This window comes from Leopardus geoffroyi, chromosome A2, assembly GCF_018350155.1.
Source record: "Leopardus geoffroyi isolate Oge1 chromosome A2, O.geoffroyi_Oge1_pat1.0, whole genome shotgun sequence".
In the NCBI taxonomy this organism is placed as follows: domain Eukaryota; kingdom Metazoa; phylum Chordata; class Mammalia; order Carnivora; family Felidae; genus Leopardus; species Leopardus geoffroyi.
The window spans coordinates 163,590,160-163,608,837 of NC_059331.1; the positions used below are offsets into that span (position 1 = coordinate 163,590,160).

Genomic DNA, 18,678 nt, shown 5'->3' on the forward strand with positions numbered 1-18,678 from the left:
TTTTTTTTAATTTTTTTATTTTTGAGACAGAGAGAGACACAGCCTGAGCAGGGGAGAGGCAGAGAGAGAGAGAGGGAGACACAGACTCCGAAGCGGGCTCCAGGCTCTGAGCCGTCAGGACAGAGCCCGATGCGGGGCTTGAACCCACGGACCGCAAGATCATGACCCGACCCGAAGTTGGACGCTTAACCGACCGAGCCACCCAGGCGTGCCAAATTGACACGCTCTTTATGCTGCTTCCTCTGAGAGAGCCCGGGGCTCTCAGCCCTCAGTGCCCCCAACTCTTCCCTCCCCAGCAAGGGGGACCCACAGATGAACTTCCATCCAGGGGCATGCGGCCCTGGGTCCCATCCTCTGGTCCCACCGGCCCCCTGAGGGACAGGCTCTGGGTCAGAGGAAGAGCTCGGGCAGGTGGGGAGGGGGCGTTTCAGAAAGATGTGGGGACCACACATTTCCCCAGAGCCAACACCTACTATACCTTTTCTCCCTAGAACCTTCCTCTGCCCCACCCCGCTGCTGCCTAAGAGTCCTCACCACCCCCGACACACTTTTGCAGAATAATCAAACCCTAGAGCACCGGGAACCTCGGAGGGTGGCTGGTCCAACCTCTCCTCGCTTTACACGTAAGGAAACTGAGGCCCAGAGACCGGACGGGGCTGTGTAAGATCACACAGAGACTTAGTACCGAGTGAGGCGAGGACCGGGGGCTGCCGACAGCCACACTTGGTTTTTTCTTTTTCCAGACTTACTGGAGACCCCCCTTTCTCCTGGCTCTTTTTCTTTTCCTATTGTTCTCTCTTAACACCACCCCCCAGGAGGAAGAGAGCTGGGGAGCCAGGACAGGAAATGACAGGAGATGAAGGCCTGGGTGGGGTCAGAGGACAAGGACCTGGGACACGAGCAGAGAAGGCTATGAGTGGGCGAGGACTGAGGACCAGGAGGGGTGCGGTGTGAGGGGGAGCCTGGGCACAGGCAGGGGCACAGAGAAGCGGCGGGAAGCATGGAGATGGACAGAGAGAGCTGCTCCCCAAGCCGTGTGGGCGTTTATGTCTCTGCCCCCGGCCCTCCACCTGCGGGCACCTCCCAGTCCCCCTTGCTAAGCCCGGGCGCCCCGGCCTCAGCCATCATTTCCTTTTCTTCTCCTTTGCCAGCTTGGCCTCCTCAGCATCCTGGTCCTTGCTGAGTTTTAGCCTCTTCTGGCCCAGTGGGGTCTTGAAGTACCAATCCTGGGTGGGAGGAAGAGGGGGAGGGTAAGTGCAGTGGATCCACCCCTGCTGACCTGCCTCCTGACCTTGCCCTTCCCCAGCCACAGACATGTCCTCAGCAGCCTTTTCTCCTCTCTTCCCGAAGTCAGGCATCCTGCTGGAGTTCTGGTTTCCCTTGTTCACCCCCCCAACACTCCGGGCCACAGGGTCCACCACTGCCGGGGGTGAGCCCTCTGTCCTGTCCTCCCACGGCCATCCTGCCACCCCGGGGGCACCAGTGGGCACTGACTGAGGTGGAGAAAGTGAGTGTCACCTGGTGCCAGGGCCAACCAAGGGCTCTTAACACACAGGTGGCACTTTCAGGCTCCTGCCCTTGAGGAAACCGGGTGAGTGGGTCCTGCCCATGTTTCTGTCCCTGAGATTTCTTGTTCCCTGCCCAGCTCAGCTCCATGGGGGAACAGAGGGAAGGATCTAAGGGGTGCTGTGGGCCTGAGGCTTCAGGGGGCTGACCCCCTGGTTGTGCTGGCCCGAGACCCTCCCTCCTCCCCCTCCCTGCTCCCCCCACCCCTAAAACCTCACCTTCAGGGACTCCTCCTCTTCCCGGTACACCGGCTCCAGCTTCGCCAGATGCCCCAGGAACTCCGAGGCCACCAGGGGCCTCTTTGACAACTGTAGGACCCGCCGCTCGGTCAGCACTGATTGGACGGCTTGGTGAATGTGGCCGGGTGTGTACCCATCAGATACCTTGGCCAGGGCACTGATGTCCAGGCCCTGGGTCACGTGGACTCCGTGGGCCTCTATCATCTGCCTCCAGAGCACTGCAGACATTGGGGGAGGACACAGGGCTGGGAGAGGCAGTGAGTACCTCTGCCTGTATTCGGAACCAGGCTTCTGGAGAGCAGCTCTCTGTTCATCGCTGCCTCCCCTCCCAGGAACGTGAGAATCATCGTCTCCACTTAAGACAAGGAAATGAGACGCTGAGGACTTAAGTGGCCGGCCCAGGACCTCGGAGCTGGGCCAGGGCCCGGGCCACTGGGCTGCTTGTCCAGCTGCCCTTCCAGGACATCTGGCCATGGAGGCGAGGTCTCAGAACAGCTGTGGGGATGGGAAGAAGGGCGAGGACGCTTTGGCGGGGGCGGGGGGGGGGTGGGCCTGGATCTCTTGTCTGGCCTGTCTCCACGTCACAGGACCTCACCGTAGCGAGAAGCATAATCGGGCCGCGGCACGAGGAGGATCCGTTCGTAGGTCCGGCACAGCCCCTGCATCTCCGCCAGCTGCGGCTGGTTGGTGGTCCCGATCAGCATCACACGGTCTCCCGGGTGCAGCAGCCGCAGGGCCTTGGCCAGATCCTTCTTTATTCGCTTCGGTTCCATCTGCTCGGGGTGAGAGGCCAGGGTAGGGGGTGAGGGGAGGGGGTTGAGACCTGGTGACTTCTAGGGGCTTCTGAGTTCTCTCAGAGGACACGCCCACATTCAGCCTCACATGGGCCCCGGGAGGCGGCCAGGAGAGACTCTCAGTCCTGCTTTAAGGATCAGGACAAGGCAGCGGGAGGACAGGGAACCCGTCCAAGGCCGCACGGTGAGCGAGGTCTGGCGCTGACGTGAACAAGCCCGGGACCGCCAGCCTTGCCCGTGGCTCACGCGGCCACCCGGGTCCCCGCACCTCCTTCTCTCCTTTTGGGACCTTCTTATAGAAGTTCTTCTCGGCATTCCCGATCCAGATAACAGAGGGCTGTAAGAGTTGGGCCACCTGGACAGGTCAGGGAGTAAAAACCTGACATCACCACCTACCTCCCCATCTGGACCAAGAGGGGGTCGGGGCTGGCCTTGAGTCTCCAGCCCCCACTTCCCACGCACTGCCTGCCCCCTGCCCCCGTCTCGGCCTGTTGCACTGTCCATCACAGCTCAGTGCGAACACAGCCCTCCCCCCGCTGCCACCCCAGGGCTTCAGGTATCCGCAAGCTCCTCGCAGGGGGTGGGAGGGAAACCTCACCGGCTCCTGAAGCCACACCAAGTGGGCAGACGGGTGGCCTCCTAAGCATAAAGCCCACCCCGCCGTGGCGGCGCGGCCTGAGAACGAGAAACGCCCAAGTCGGGGGACCCAGACCTTAAAGACCATATGCACTATCATCTGCGCCCCGGTCTTGCCAGGATATTTGCCCTGCAGGTTGTCAGGTGACAGGTCAAACAGGTTGGCACCGGTTTCTGTGCACACGGCCTTGACCAACATCTTCTTCCCCGTGCCAGAGGGGCCCACCAGGAGGATGGAACGGATGAGGGGAGCCATGGAGTGTATATCTGGGGAGCCTGGAGGAGGAAACAGGGGCCAGAGGCTGGCGGTAGACCGGCAGGGGGGTGGGGGTGGAGCCGCTGGGTAAGGTGAGGCCAGAGGCCGCAGGCTGGGTGGGGTGAAGTTCAGATCGTGGCTGCACTGCCTTCCCGGGGTTTCTGAGCCCTTGGCGGGCTCGCTGAGAGAGGCAGCCGGGATGGCCACCAATGGCCTGTGGGGTCAGGAGGGGGCCTTCTATCCCCGATGCCCACCCCCCACCCCTCCCCGCCTCGACGCCCTTTCTGTTTTCTGTACCGTCTCTTCCTACTTCTGGATTACAAAAGGGTGGCACTAAAGGGCATGTGACCCACCACTTCAGAAGGATCCTGGTCTTCCGGGAACGGGACAGACTGTGGGAAATCACTTGGGGTCGGCTAAGGGGCCAGAAAAGTGGTCTCCTCGGTAGGTCAAGGGCCCGCATGACTTCTGGGGTGGCCCCATCTGGGTGCGGCCTCCAGCATGGGTCCACGGCACGGGGGACATGCCCACCTCAGCCCCCCTAACCTGCACCCAGTCTCCCCCTCGAGCCACCTGCCAGCATTGGCTCTTCCCTCTCCGCAGGGCATCTCACCAAGCCGAAGGACCGCGTACAAGGCCACGTTCTGTCGTATGTCAAACAGGGAAGGCATAGGCAACTTGTTTGCCAAACTCAGCGTGGATCCAAGATACAGGTAGTCCCCTGGGGGCGGGGGGTGGGGGGACAGGCAGCCACCTGGTGAGTGCCACCCACCGGGGCGTTGCCGAGAGCCACTTGTGGAGAAGGCTCGAGGCACAGGGTGGTAACTGGCTGTGGGAAAGGCCATGGCCCGGGAGGAGGCACTGGGGAGGGGTCTCACCAACGTAGTCTTTCAAGGCCACGGTCTGACTCTTCCTTAGGAAGCCAGAGACCACAAGCTCTTCAAACAGAGAGTCCAGGGTCCTGTAGAGGACAGCACAGAGGGGCCCCCGAGGACAAAGGGAAGTGGAGACAGAGACGAGTGGGAGGTGCTACAGGCTCGAGGAAACAGGTGGCAGGGGCCTCGCGCCCCATAGCTAGGCTCAAAGATACCCACGGTGTCACTGGCCAGCCGGCACACGAAGGAACAGCACCAACCCGCTGGCCCAGAAGGCAGCCGGCCCACAGCGGGTGCTCTGGGGGTTGAGTGGGGTGTGAGGAGGCCCAGGGCCCTCGGAGACACTCCCTCCGTCAGCCTGCTCACGGCCCAAAGTTCCATCACCCGAAACCCAGTGGTCTGGGCGACATATCACCGTCTTCCTAGGCACTCCCGTAGGCGTACACACTCCCGTAGGCACTAGGGCGGCTGACATCAATGTACCTGAGGCTCATTTCACCCAAGACGTCAGTAGACAGGGGCCACTGACAAGGTGGAGGCCGGGGGCAGGTGGCTTTGGCAGGGACACAGTTGACTACGGCAAAGGTGGGAGGGAGGACCGGGAAGGAGGGAGCACCGAGGACACTCTTCCACTCACACCTGCCTCTGCACCATCCTGTTCAAAGCACTTTCTCATGCTTCTATTTGATCCTCACGGCTATCCCGTGAGTTTGGCAGGGCAGGTACTTGGTTGGGGAGGACAGGGAGCCAGAGAGGTTAAGTGACTTTCTCTAGGTCCCGCAGCAACAGAACCAGGCCCGGAAGTCAGACCTGTCCTGCACCGGGGCTTCCCCCCGCCCCCCCCCTCCCCCACAGTAAGGGTCTGCTACCTGTTTGGGGTCAGATCTTTTTCCTTCTTCTTCCCAGTTTTCTTCCCGGTCTTTTTCTGGTTGGAAACAAGCACACAGGCAATTGTCCTCTGTCCCTTGCCTCCCCCGCTGTGTGCGTGTCCTCGTCCTGGCCTTAGCCCTCGGTCTTGCCTTCGGAGCCTTCAAGGCTCTCTCCTCCTCCCTGTCCACAGCCAGGCGCAGGTTCTTCAACTCTTGGCGCATCAACTCATCCACCTGGGCGACAGCAGGGAGTGTGGGGGGTGGGGGGGGTGGGCAGCGAGGGGCTGCAGAGGACGGGTGGGAGGGCCGCACCGAGACAGGGGCGGAGAGGAGGAGAGCTGCCTCAGAGAAGAACGAGACTGGCCCCTGGAAGTCAGCTCGGGTGGCCACCCACAACCTTCCTACACACTCTTCTGGAAGCTTCAGGCCTTGCGTCCCTCCCCCTGCCCCTGTCCCCGCACTGGTCCGCACCCAATCCTAACCCACGTCCTGCTTACATGGGAGCCTTGCTCTCCGATGGGGAGAAGCTCCAGGATGCAGTCAACTGGCTTTCAGTTCAAGCCCCAGACCCACCCTTTAAAGTCTGTGTGACTTGAGCGGTTGCCTGTTTCCCGACGTCAGGAAAATCATGGCGCCTACCTCAGGGGTGTCAGAAAGATCACAGTAGCCACATGGCAGGAACCCTTTAAGGGCTGATGGGCATGCCGGTGGGCGAGACCCCAGCTCAGAGCCCCTGCCATTCCCCCTCCCACCCCAGTCTGCATCTGCACCCCAGGGAGAGAGGGTCTGGAGAGACACAGAGACACAGAGGACGGTAGGACCGAGAGGGACCAAGGTGGAGCTAGAAGGATAGCTTCTAGAAAAGGCGGCGCACAGAGGTTGCTACAGAAGAGGGGCAGGGGCAGGCTGGAGGACGGAGGGGGGCTGAGGGGAAGCGCATGAAGCATCGGGGGGCCCCCGGTGGGGACACAGAGGAGGCCTGCGGGGAGGGAGGCCCCGAGCCCGCCCGCTCACCTGTATCCGGATCTCCCGCTCCACTTCCTTCCTCTTCTCCACCCGGAGCATCTCGGGGTCAAAACTCTGATTGGGGTGTACGCTCTCATGCCGGCTCCTCCAGACAGCTGACCGTGGAGAGACGGACAGAGGAATGACGCTCAGAGTCCCGGGGCACGCACACGCTCCGGCACGCGTGCGCGCATCGGCTCGCGCGTTCGCACTCGCGCGCACTTGGCCAGGAACCTGCCCCCGGCTGGGACCTCCGTCCTCTCGGGGCTGTCTGGCACCTGCTGCTACCCGGACCACAGAGGCCTGATCCCAAAGCCTCAGGATTCGGATCCAAAGTCATAAGGCATCGCCCACACCCCACACTTCTGTCCCCCTTCGGCATTCTCCCCTCGGCCCACGCCATTGCACCCCACACTGCCGCCTCATGGCCCACACAGCGTATGTCCACTTTCCCCAGGACCAAGGGTCACCCCAAGGCCCTGACAAGGCCTAGACACTCCTCCGCAGCCCCTTCCCCTCTTACTTATATACTCCTCGTGTGCGGCATTAATCACAGGTATAAATTTGGATGGTGAGACTTTCAGCATTGTGTCTGCTTCCTAGAATAGAAGCATCCTTTTATCTTGACCACCACCACCCCCCCCCCCAAGATCTCTGGCCCTTATTCCCCTCAGACCAGCTTCTCACCAGGAGCTCCCTCAGACTCCCTTCCCCCTGCCCACTTGGTCCACACCTCCGGGAGGTGTCTTACCCCCTTCCTGGTCTTTGTTTCCTTCCCTTTCTTCTTCCTCTCTTTTTTCTCCTTTTCTTTTTCCTTATTTTTCTCTTGGTCCTTTTTTTTGCTCTCCTGGGCCTGCGCCTCCAGGTCCATTTTCAGCTGTGATCAGTGACGGAAGAGGTTTCAGAGAAGATCAAGGGATTCGACGGGAGCAAAAGATCCCGGGCCGGAGACGGGGGTAGATGAGGGTCACGGGTGGGGGGCAGATAGCTGAGAGTCCAGAGATCTCACTGGGGTCCAGGAAAAAAGGGGCACCAGGTGAACAGGTGTTCTGATCTGAGCTGCTGCTCTTTCCTGGCCCATGGAGGCCGGGAGCCACAAAAGTCTCAGCAGACATGTTTTCTCTCCCTGGCCAAAGATGCCTTCTCCAAACACAGGCACCCGCTCCCCCCCACGCAGTCTTGCTAGCTACCTATAGTTCCTCCAGCCACGTCTGCCCTCACTGAGGCTGACCTTTCCCCCCGCCCCACTGCCACCCTCAGTTTTCACTCAGTAGGCTCTATAACTTCAGACCCCCGCTACCACAAAAAGTCTCCTGTCCCCACTTATAGGGTACCTGTTCTGGAGTCTTGTCTGCAAAGATCAGGTAGGATCCACCTAAAGACTCATCTGGATAATCAGGGAATCGACCAGTAAGGGCACTAAGTGAACATAAAATGGTCAGAGAGATGGACAGGTGGGTGGATGGACAGATGGATGGATGGGTGGATAGATGGATGGATAGATGGGTGGACGCACAGTGGATGGGTGGGTGGGTGGGTGGGTGGGTAGAAGAGTGGGTGAATGGACAGGTAGTTAAACAGAGGGAACGGTGAGGAAAGAAAAAGGACTAGGGGGATAGAGAACAAGAGGGAAGGAACAGAGAGGTACAGATTAGAAAGGAAAGGTTCCTCAGGGGGCTTCCCCCACCGGGGGAAATGAGAAGTCATGTGTAGAGATGGTCTTGTAGCTTGGGGGCCCCAGGTTGAAGTCAGGTGTGTACGCAGCGAGTGAGGGGGATGGGAGCGAGTGGAGAAAAGGGATCCGCCTGGACTAGAGCACAGAGCAGGTGTGGGGATGCTGTGCGGAGCAGGGAACGAGGGATTGGTTGGGTCAGCTGAGGCTGGGGACACTGACCGGCACTCAATAAACCACTGTCGGATTTGCTCCTTCAGTTTCTCCTTTATGTCAGGTCCCTCTGTCTCTCTGAGAGAATCATGAGTCTTCACCATCGCCAGCTGGAGCTCCTCCTCCTTCTCTATCTGGCAGAGCCTCCGGACATCGTCCCTGAGGCCAGCTTGGATCATGATACCCAAGCTTTCCACCTTGTTAGGCGAAGGGAGCTGGCGAAGAGGAGAAGAGGTCCAGGGTGTCAGGAGTGGGAGGTGGGGCGGGGGCGGGCGCGGACCCAGCCCCTGGCCTCAGGCACACACACCTGCCCCCCTCGCTCCCCAGCACACCCGCACACGTGAGGCCTTGCATACACGCCCACGCGGAACAACGGGCAGGCCTGCAGCAGGAGAAATTGTGTTTAGAGCCAAAACTCGCCTGTGTAAATTACTCTGATAATGAGTTCGCTAGATGCATCTGGGCCGGCCCCCCGGCCCGCTCCCCCCCCCCCCCACCCAGCACACCCTCCCCTGTGAGCCTCCGGCCCCAGCCCCCACCCACACCCCCGCCCCAGCGGCCCGTGTTGGCAGCCGCTCTCGCAGCCACTTTCCCGCCTCATTGGCTCCCAAATGTATTTTAAATATCACTCTGCGCAGAGACAATTACTGAAAACGCTGAGCTCACACTGTTGATGGGCCCGGGCGGCCAGGCTCATTCCTCACCCACCACCATGCCATGCCCCCCACCTCCCCCCAAGGCCTGACCCTGGCCTCCCCTCTGCCTGCTCTTGCCTCCCGGGGGCCCTGCTCTCCAAACCCCCAAGTCTGACCTCCACTCCCCTGCGGTGCCCTCTGGACCCTCCCTCCTTCTGAAGCCCCCAAGCCTCCGGGAAGAGCCACCCCAGGCTTTGTCTCTGATCCCTTCGGGGCCCCGGCCCCTCCCCAACTCCCTTTATCAGGAGGCCTTCACAGCCTCTGCACATTGCAAAGCCCACTCTCAGGAAGCCTCACCCCCACCAGGGCCTTCCTTTCCTAAGTCAGCAGAGACTAGCCCAACGTAAGATCCATCAGAGAGCAGAGGCCTCTCAAGGAGTGGGGCCTGCTCACCCTGCCTGTCCACACACGCTGGGGGCTGCCCCTGTAACCACCCACACTGCCCCGCCGGGCACACCCTTTCCCATGTACACGGGTAACACTCAGCTCTAGTCCCTGCATAGCAGAGGAGAAGCCGGTCTGGGTCCCCGCAGAACAAGTGGGGGAGACTGTGGCCCGAAACACTGTGCTGTGAAAGGGATGTGGCCTCCATCCCAGCTTGGCCCTCACGGTTCTCCCAGAGGCTGCGAGAGCCTGGGGCGGGGAAGGAGGTGATGCTCCCACTAGCCTTGTGGCCTCCTCCCTCTGCTGGGGCCGCTCGCGCCGTCTCTCCTCCCAGCCTCTCCTTCCAGCCAGGGGCGCGAACGCGAGGTCCAGGATGCTCCGTGCTGCTATCGCTCACCCCGCCCCACATTTGAGACCCTTCCACGGGTTTTGGAGAGGGAAAGGTGGCAAGGGACCCGGCTCGTTGGTGGCTTTCCGTTCCTCTGGCCTCTTTCGCAAGCCCTGAAGGATCCCGTAACCAGGGTCCGCAAGGCCTAAACCCCTCCACCCATGCCAACCACAGTCCTGAGTGGAGGGAGGTGTGTGGGCGGTGAGGGTCTATGCAGGGCTGCACTCTGACAAAAAAATAAGGGAGGGAACCCCACGCACCGGCCCACCTCGTGCTCTGGCCTGTGGCCGTGGCGAGGGGGGCACTTACCATGCCGATGAACTCCATCTCGGTTCGCCGGTCCTGCTGAGTGCGTTTCCTCTGCAGGTAACCCTTCCACACCTGGGGGGGGGGACACAGGGGCCCCAGACACTCCCACGCTGCATTTCTGCAGGGACGTGGCTCGTGCCATCAGCCTCCAGGGGGAAGCACCAGCCACTCCCAAGGAAAAGTCTGGTTGGGGAGCTTGGGGGTAGGAGGTGAGTGAGGACTGCTGGGGAGGACACCTCCCAGGGCAGCCCGCAGGCAAGCAGGGGCTGCCCAGAACACGGTGGGGCTGGTGCGCACCTACACAGTCCAGCCCCAAGCTTTTGCTTCCCCAGGGCCCCGAGGAATTCCCTCCTTCTCAGTCCCGCCCTCTAATCTGCCGTGTAACTCTTGACACGGACCTCAAAGGCCACCTTCTCCAGGAAGCACCCCCCGCTCTACCTCTCTGGATTCCCACAGGATTTGGAATACCTACTTGATTCCCCCCCCCCCCCCCCAGGCACAGAGACATCAGCGCTGTAAGGACTGTGGAGCTCCCCTGATGAATTACTACATTTTTGACACAAGGAAACTGAGGCTAGAGACAGGATGTGGCCTCTCTCGGGTCCAAGAGCCCATGAGGGCCGAGCTGAGACAGGACCAGGTTTCCTGACTCCTTGCCCAGGGCTTTTCTCCCAGGCCTCCAGCTGCTTGCTCACAGAGCCGAGGACAGCCCAGTACTGGCGGCTGGGGTGGGGTGGGGGGGGTGGGCACTGGGCAGGGGGGAGGCAGCCTGTGCTTCACTTACTATGGATCCTTCTCCCCTAATTTTTTTTAAATGTTTATTTATTTTTGAAGGAGAGAGAGAGAGTGTGAGTGGGGGAAGGGCAGAGAGAGAGAGAGGGAGACACAGAATCCGAAGCAGGCTCCGGGCTCCGAGCTGTCAGCACAGAGCCGGAGGCGGGGCTCGAGCCCACAAACCGTGAGATCATGACCTGTGCCGAAATTGGATGGATGCCCAACCGACGGAGCCACCCAGGCGCCCCCTTCTCCCCTAATTTTAATGATCCTTCTGTTTCTGGGGCTTCTATGATATCCCACTACGAGTCCTTTGGGGGACAGAGGTGTAGAATAAATAATAAACAAACAAGATACACACTTATTGACTGATGAGGTCCCTAGTTTTAGGATCTAGCCGCGGAGCAACAGAATCCAAGCTCCTGCACCTCGGCCCTCGGTTGGTGAGCCAGGCAGTCTTCCTGGAAGAGGGGACTCTACCCGGACCTTCCTCCTGGGTGCTGGGGGATTACCTTCTGAATGGTGACAGCTGCCTGGTCCTGACTGAACTTGTGCCAACCTCCCTCTCGAATCTTCCGATCCCGCTCCTCCTCTTTCCGAATTTCTCGCATGAAGATGGCTCGGAGCTGGCCTTGCCTGGCCCGCTCAGCTCTTTGCAGAAGCATTATGGCCTCGGTCCGGCGCAGTTCTGGAAAACGCTGGCCAGAACATAGGCAAAGGCTCAGGGGGAGATGAGAGAGGGCTTGTATTCAGGCTGGCAGCTGGGAGACTGTTCGCCAAAGGACATGCTGGGGACGTGATCCTCCCAGGGCACGTAAGCGCCCCAGTCCTGTCCTCTATCTTGGTGTGAGAAGGTTTCAAGGAGCACAGGAGCGTCCTTGAAGCAGGCCAGGGATTACCCAAAGAGCGCTCGGAGGCGGCTATCGGGCAGGGGATGTCCTCTCTGTGTCCTGGAGGATGGCATCTCTCTCCTGGGCGCGAGGTATGAGGGGCATCTGGGAGGGTGTCTCCCTGATTTACCTCCCTGGAGGTCACTGGCTCCATTTTCGACAGGATCTCTGCCAGCATCAGCTCCCGCTCCTTCAGAATGCTGGACTGCTCCAGCCGGAAGTATCTGGGGATTGGAACCTCCAGGTCTGCCTTTGGGGCGACAGCGGGGGAAGGAGGGTCAGGAATCAAAACCCAGGCCATCTGGCTGGTCGTTCCCACTTTCAGCTGCTTACACCGACCCTGGTGATGCTCTCCTTCATCCTAGAGCTCTGGGGTGGGAGATTTATGGGTCATGGGCAGGTCCCCCCCCCCGGAAGGTCATGCCTCTATCCCCCTGCTCCACGGTGTAACCAGAGCTGAGTTCTGGAGGGTCACGATAGGTGATGGGTAGTGGTTCCAATTCTGGCCGTGCGTCAGAATCACCTGAGGGGCTTGTTCAAAGGCTCAAGCCGATCAGTGGGTTTGAGCTGTGGTCGGAGATTCTGCATTTCTAACAAACGCCTAGGTGATGCCGCTGTGTCTGCTTCCAAGGACCACCCTTCGAGAAGCAAGCCGGCAGGGGATTCTCTTCGCCGATCCCCTGTGGCTGGTGGGTATTCCCGGCCTCACGGGGCCTCCAGCCTGACTCTTCTAGCCACCCCCTAGCTACTTAGTAGCGCGCATGCCCTCTCGCTGAAACCCTTTTCTCCCGATCAAACCCCAGCCCGCTGATCTGCCCCACCCTCCTTCCGGGGCAGGGGTCCCAACCCCAGGGCTGTTCCGCGGCCGCTCGCGCTCCGGCCCCGCCCCGCCCCGCCTCCTGCCCCAGGTGGGGGAGGCGGGGCTCGGCGTCGCCGGAGTGGGCGTGGCCCGCGCACCGTGGTGAGCTTCAGGTCGTGCAGCACGCGGTCCAGGCGGTGGTATTCGCTCAGGTCCGCGCGCACCAGGTCGTCCTTGAGCTCCAGCACGCGGCCGGCCACGCTGTCCAGCAGGCGCCGCAGCAGCCGCCGCTTCTGCGGCTGCACCATCTGGTCATGGAGGGTGTCGAACCGGCGCAGCAGCCCCAGGGAGTGCAGGTAGAGCGACGAGAGCCTGTACTGGAACGACTGCCGTTCCCGGTCCGGCACGGGCTGGAGCAGGGGCTGCTCTTGGTCCAGCAGCTCCTGCAGGGCCACGTGGGAGGTGTCCCAGAGGCGTTGGTACGCTCTGGAGAGGAGGGGAGAGGAGGCAGCAGGCGTGGGGCGATCTGAGCCGTGGAAGAGTGGGGACAGTGGGGGGGGGGGGGAGGGGGAGGGGCGCTGCTGTGCCTTGTGAGGAGTGCGAACTCGGGTTCCAGAGGTTAAGGTTACCCGTGGGGCCAAGGTGGAATTCGGCGAAGGGAGGAGTCGCCTGGGGGGAGTGAGGTGGTGATTACAGAGAACTCATGCCCAGGCTTAGAGAAGGTGTGAGATTGGGATCACCGGGAGGGAGTCCGCTGGGGGATAAGCAGGGAGCTCCCAGTAAGGAAGGGGCCTCTGGGAGTCTGCACTGGGTCCCTCCGGGGAGAGGGTGCGGCCCCGCGGAGGCTGCAAGGGTCTAGAATGGTGGGTGGGAAGTGGGGGTGAGGGATGAATGCGGAGAAGGTCTCTTCCCCTGATCCTGGAATAAGTAAACTGGTCCGAGGAAAGGCTGAAGAAGGAAACCTGACCACAGGCCGGAGCAGCCAGGGTTGCTGTGTGAATGTCCCAGGGGCCCGGCCAGGGCTGGCCCAGCACAGAAAGCCCCTCTCCCCAGCATCCCTCCTCCCGGCCCACCTGCCCCAGCCTGACGGGACCAGGCGAGGCCCTTCGTTCTTTGCTTTCCCAGCCCTGGGTGCTCCACTCCTCCTCACTCACCCCTCAGACATGGTGCCCACTTCTCACACCGCCCTGGGTGAGCTGCTCATGCCATCCACACAACCTGTGGCTCCACCTTGACCCCACCCCACCCCGAAGGCCGGAACAGCCCGGTTTTAAGAGTTCTGTCCCATTGTCCCAGTGTTCTAAGGCTGTGAGGGGAGGGGACAGCAGGTGCAGGGCTGGGGACGCTTAGGATGTTCTCGTCGCAAGCCTTGGAAGGCTAGAGCGGAGCGTGGGGTCAGCTGTGGCTACTTGTGAGACTCAAATAAAAGGGTGGTCACGATTTGAAGTCACCCCATGAGCTGTAGGCTCTGGCATTCATTTTTCCAGATGCACTTCTCAGCTGGAGGAAGCCTGTATTCCTGAACTCAGAGCCAGTGGTTCGTGTGACCAGGGGAAAGATCGACATTAGAAGGAGCAGGTGAGACTCGGTGGTCTTTGGGGGCTCACTTTGAGCCATCTGCGGGTCACCCCATCGCCGTTACGGGCTCAGGAGGCCGTTATTCGGAAAGTACAAACGGAGTCAGCTGGGGGTGACTTTTTTGATTCAGTGTTAAGTGGGGACTTACGAATGAATACACGAGGCCCAGGGCCAAGGAAAGGGGGAGAAAGGCGACAGCAGCAAAGAGGAGCTAGGGACGAGGAGTTGTGGGGCTTTAATGAACATGCAAGTTACCCGAAATCTTGTCGAAAATTCCACGATCTGAGTTGGGTCTCTGAGTCACAGATTAGCAAGGTATGAAACACAGTGGGAATGGGGGACAGCGAGGGCCCAGGGGCCAGATGCCCTGGGCTCCCCCCCCCCCTTTCTAGCTGTGGGACTAAGACGTGGGTGATGGGTTCTCTTCTCATGGCATCTGCACGTTAGGCTGCAACTCTGTATGAGAAAACTGTGTGAAGTACGTAGGCCTGTGCCCCAACGTCAGCCATTCTTACACGGCTGTTCGGTACGTGAAGTTGAAGGTGACAACCTGTATCTATCCAGTTGCAAAGGGGCGACAAAGGATTTTGGACTTGCTCGCTAAATGCAACCCCTCGAGCCCCAGGCCCTCCACACAGCTTGGGAGAGGATTGGTGGGTCGTACGTCCACAAGGTAGAGCAGAGGCCAAACGAGAAAAAGCAAGCGTGGCCGAACGTTCGGTGGTGAATCTCAGTGAAGGACATACAAGGGGCCGTTGCACTTTCTCGCAGTCCTTCGGCGGGTTTGAGATTTTTCGACGTAAAATTTGGGAAGAAGAGAGGAGCCCCAGATACTCCTACCAATTTGTTCTGAAAACACGAGGGGAAAATAAAAACATCCTATAGGTCCCGGCAGGTTATGGAGATGCCTTCCGTTTTATGCCCAGGATTTGAAAAGTAGGCTTGTTCCAGTTTTTAGCCGTGAGAAGTGACAATGCCCTTGCCCCACATCACACCTCCCCTCCCCTTTTCAAAACAATTTTTTTTAATTTTTTTAATGTTTATTTATTTTTGAGACAGAGAGAGACAGAGCATGAACAGGGGAGGGGCAGAGAGAGAGGGAGACACAGAATCGGAAGCAGGCTCCGGGCTCTGAGCCGTCACCCCGGAGCCCGACGTGGGGCTCGAACTCACGGACCGTGAGATCAGGACCTGAGCCGAAGTCGGACGCTTCACCGACCGAGCCACCCAGGCGCCCCACACCTCCCCTTTTCAAATGACCACAGTGTGCGGGAGCAGTTCACCCTTTATTAACGTTAGGTCCTGGGTCACTTGGAGCTGGTGTACTTGGTGACGGCCTTGGTGCCCTCGGACACGGCGTGCTTGGCCAGCTCCCCGGGCAGCAGCAGGCGCACGGCCGTCTGGACTTCCCGGGAGGTCAGTGTGGTTCGGCCCGAGTACTGGGCCAGCCGGGCAGCCTCGCCAGCCAGCCGTTCAAACACATCGTTCACAAACGAATTCATGATGCTCATGGCCTTGGAAGAGATGCCAATGTCAGGGTGCACCTGGGGAAGCAGCAAGACCGTTCTGTTAACGAGGAGGCTCCGCCCGACCCCGCCAGCCCCAGCCCTGAGTTCGGGACTGCAGGAAGCTGGAGGCAGGACCGCGAGGCTGCCTCACCAGCCTCTTGCCAGAGGCCCTGCCCGGGAGGTAGGGATTTGGCTTTTTACTACCACATCCGAGTGAAAAGTTTTTCCCACCGGTAGGACGTAACGCTATTAAGGTCCTCATATGAGCACATGGGAGCATCAGTCTTTGACAAATGGGGTCAGTTACACAGCATTTTGCTTTTCTCATTTAATGCGTTTGCATAGTGTTACTCCTCGAGGTGACGTTCCCAGGGGTGCGACCGCCGCCGGGTCCAAGGGTTTATGCGCCTAACTTGGCGGACTGTCACCACATTACTTTCCAGAGGACGCACTCATGTGACGCAGCCTCAGCACCAGACTAGGAGTTAGGACACCAGGGTTCTGTGGCCGGACCGTGAGTCACCGGAGGACCTCAGGTTAAGGCACTCTCCTCTGGGCCTCAGTTTCCTCCTCTGTCACACCAGCTTTTGAGCTCGAAGATCTCCAGTCAAACCGGCGGTAGGGGCCCGCTAACAACCCTGACGGGTGACCAGGCAGACATCAAGTGTTTCCCTGGGAGGTGGGAGAGAAGAGACGACCGGCGACGTCCATCAAGCCGATGGTGGACACAGAAGCGGACGCAGGCTCTCGCCGCCGCCACTGGTTGCCACGGACAGCACGGGATCGGAGCCTAAACCCCTTGTGTCGTCATCACATCGGTTTCCCCTTGGGGCTGAGGGGGCGTAACAGTTAAGTTTCACAGGAGTGAGGGTAACTCACTCAGCAGCTCTCCTTCGCGCGTGCAATCCCGGGCCCACACTTGTTTTTGAGCCCCAAGGTCGGCTGAGCCGCAGGGCTCACAGACGCTCCCAGCCCCACTTCCTCCAGGGTGCCAGAGTCTGTCCTCCGCTGCCACCCCTTTGGCCAGCCCACGCCAGTGTTGGTCCCACCCCACCCCCGGCCCCACGAAAGCATTCCCAGAGACCCGGGGCGTCAGGTCACCGAAAGTGCTAACGGGATCTAGACTCTAGGACCTGCTCGGACAAAGCAGTGAGACTCGGGCGGGTCGGGGAGGCTCAGGGCAGGCAAGACCGCTGTGCTGTCTGCTCCTGGCCCAGCTGAGTGGGCCAGAGGCTTCGAGACCAGGGTGCCTCGTGTACTAGACACACTGTTGTTGGGTGCCCACTGATGCCCCCCAAATACCCGTCAGTGTGCAAATGCCGGGAGCGGGTGCTTCTCCTGGGTGCTCTGGTAGGCCGCATGAACAGAGAGCGTTCGGAGCACCTGGGGGTCAAGAGGCGCGACCGGTGGGAAGTACGCGAGGGGCCTGCTCAGGGCCGGGGGGCCTGACTGCTGCTGCTGTCAGGTCATGGGGCTCAGTCAGTGCCTTGCGCCTTTACGGACCTTAGTTCCTCATCTGTACAGTAGGCCGGTCCCTCAGCCCCTCGGTGACTGAGTGCTGTGGGGCTGGAAGGCCTTGCCCGAGACCTCAGCTCGCACGCACCGCTCCCTGCTCCGGGCCACCACCGACTAGCGCCTCTGGTTTGTACCATGATGCGTCCGGCACGTGATCGTCCTTCAGCTCCACGCTTTCGTACGGTCTTGCCTTTTACTTACGTCCCTCCTGACGCTCCGCATAAGCGTTTGGTCCGTCCAGAGCCCCGTAAGCTTCCGGATTGTGGCGGCGTGCTTTAAATGTCTCTGGCACATCACAGGTGCACGACAGATACTGGGAGGCTGTGGGGACCTCTGAGATCGAGCGCGGCCACTTCACAAGGGGCACGGTGTGCCTGAGGCCCCTCCCCTCAGTGCCAGGGGGAAACGGAGTACGACTCTGTCCGGTCGTACTCTGCACACACACGCGCGCGCGCGCCAGCTCCCCACTCTCACCTGCTTTAGCACCTTGTAGATGTACATGGAGTAGGTCTCCTTGCGCCGGCTGCGCTTTTTGGACTTCTTATCACCAGAACTACGGCCCCTCCGGCCCCCCGACTGCTGCTGCTGTCCATGCTCTGCGCTCATCCTCCTGCCCTTCCTAACAGCCGCCTCCTGCTCCTGGGGGGACTTTTATGGGGTCAGCTGCCCACCAGGTGGGGCTGGGGGCCAGCACCTGGGGTGGAGGGGGTGGGCGGGGAGGGGCTTGGCCCATCCCGATCCAGAACATGCTCTGGGTTAATCTTGAAGGAGACTGATAGCTCCCGCCTCTCCCCCAAGTGATTTCCTGTCTCTGAATAAGAAGCCCTCCCCCCCCCCACCGTCTCCTCCCCCACCTGATCATCTCCCAGTGTATTACACACTTGTTAAGAGTTCACACACCACCAGACCACACCACGAGATCACTCTGCAACCACTGTGCTCAGCTGACTCGAAATGCAGGGGAGTGTCAGGAGAAACACAGGGCGCCCCCCTCCCCCGCCCCCAGAGCCCTGCAATACAGCCAAAGAGGCAAGAGTGACTCGCATGAAACAGAGAAGGGAAGGACTAAAGAGGGGGTGTAGGGACAGAGTTCAGAAAAGAAAAACGAGTGAGGGCTGTAGGAGCCAGAGAGGGCTGCGCGGAAGGAGTGGGGATTTGAAGCTGGTCTTGTAGGGTGGGCACAGTTTAAGTGGGGAGAACTGGTCCCCAGAAAGACAAAGCAGGGTGGAATCAATGCGTGCTGAGTACAGCGAGGCTTGGAAGGAAGGCAGAAATGGAGCAGAACCCGAGCCCGGACCAGATGTGGGCAGCAGGGAACCACAGGCTGGGAGGGCCCGGCAGGGAGCGGGTGGGGTGGACTGGAGGAGCCAGAGCCGAGAAACACTGTCTGCTCCCCATAAAGCAGGTGATGTGGGCTCCCTGTGGAGGTTAGCTGCAAAGGGAAGAAAAAGGCGGCTGTTAAACGGAGGAGTTCTCGCTTTGCCCCTACGTGTGAACACGTTTCAGGTTCTTAAGAGAACTTGTGATTACAGAAACCTGGTGCGACATGAGAACCACAGGCCGGGAGGGAAAGAGGGTTTTCCCAATCAAGAGGAGGTGGGGCAGAGGAGCAAAGACGAGCATCACCTGTCAGTGGGCCAGAGAGCAAGCCTGAGCGGCGCCCACCTCCCCCACCTCACCTCTTCATCTACCTCCCAACATCCGGCTGCCTCT

The 18,678-nt window shown here is 60.3% G+C and overlaps 2 protein-coding genes across 3 annotated transcripts; both read right to left on the reverse strand.

Moving 5' to 3' along the window:
• Positions 1 to 1,018: 1,018 nt before the first annotated feature.
• On the reverse strand, positions 1,019 to 13,610 carry IQCA1L (IQ motif containing with AAA domain 1 like). Of its 2 annotated transcripts, XM_045496199.1 has the most exons (19): positions 13,519 to 13,610; positions 12,523 to 12,850; positions 11,696 to 11,815; positions 11,188 to 11,373; positions 9,902 to 9,973; positions 8,135 to 8,340; positions 7,575 to 7,659; positions 6,992 to 7,117; positions 6,764 to 6,839; positions 6,250 to 6,356; positions 5,386 to 5,469; positions 5,236 to 5,291; positions 4,370 to 4,452; positions 4,105 to 4,212; positions 3,312 to 3,511; positions 2,868 to 2,954; positions 2,401 to 2,578; positions 1,785 to 2,023; positions 1,019 to 1,226 (listed from the first exon to the last, which is right to left on the reverse strand). In XM_045496199.1, the coding sequence occupies exons 1-19, from the start codon at positions 13,527 to 13,529 to the stop codon at positions 1,125 to 1,127; spliced, it is 2,454 nt and encodes an 817-aa protein (XP_045352155.1). In that variant the 5' UTR covers positions 13,530 to 13,610; the 3' UTR covers positions 1,019 to 1,124. The 2 variants fall into 2 exon arrangements, with proteins under 2 accessions (XP_045352155.1, XP_045352156.1); XM_045496200.1 differs by lacking the exons at positions 12,523 to 12,850; positions 13,519 to 13,610 and adding an exon at positions 12,089 to 12,302.
• Positions 13,611 to 15,215: 1,605 nt separating this feature from the next.
• Positions 15,216 to 17,881, reverse strand: LOC123607131 (histone H2B type 2-E1). The gene is made up of 2 exons (XM_045496203.1): positions 17,440 to 17,881; positions 15,216 to 15,486 (listed from the first exon to the last, which is right to left on the reverse strand). The coding sequence occupies exons 1-2, from the start codon at positions 17,569 to 17,571 to the stop codon at positions 15,250 to 15,252; spliced, it is 369 nt and encodes a 122-aa protein (XP_045352159.1). The 5' UTR covers positions 17,572 to 17,881; the 3' UTR covers positions 15,216 to 15,249.
• Positions 17,882 to 18,678: the final 797 nt, after the last annotated feature.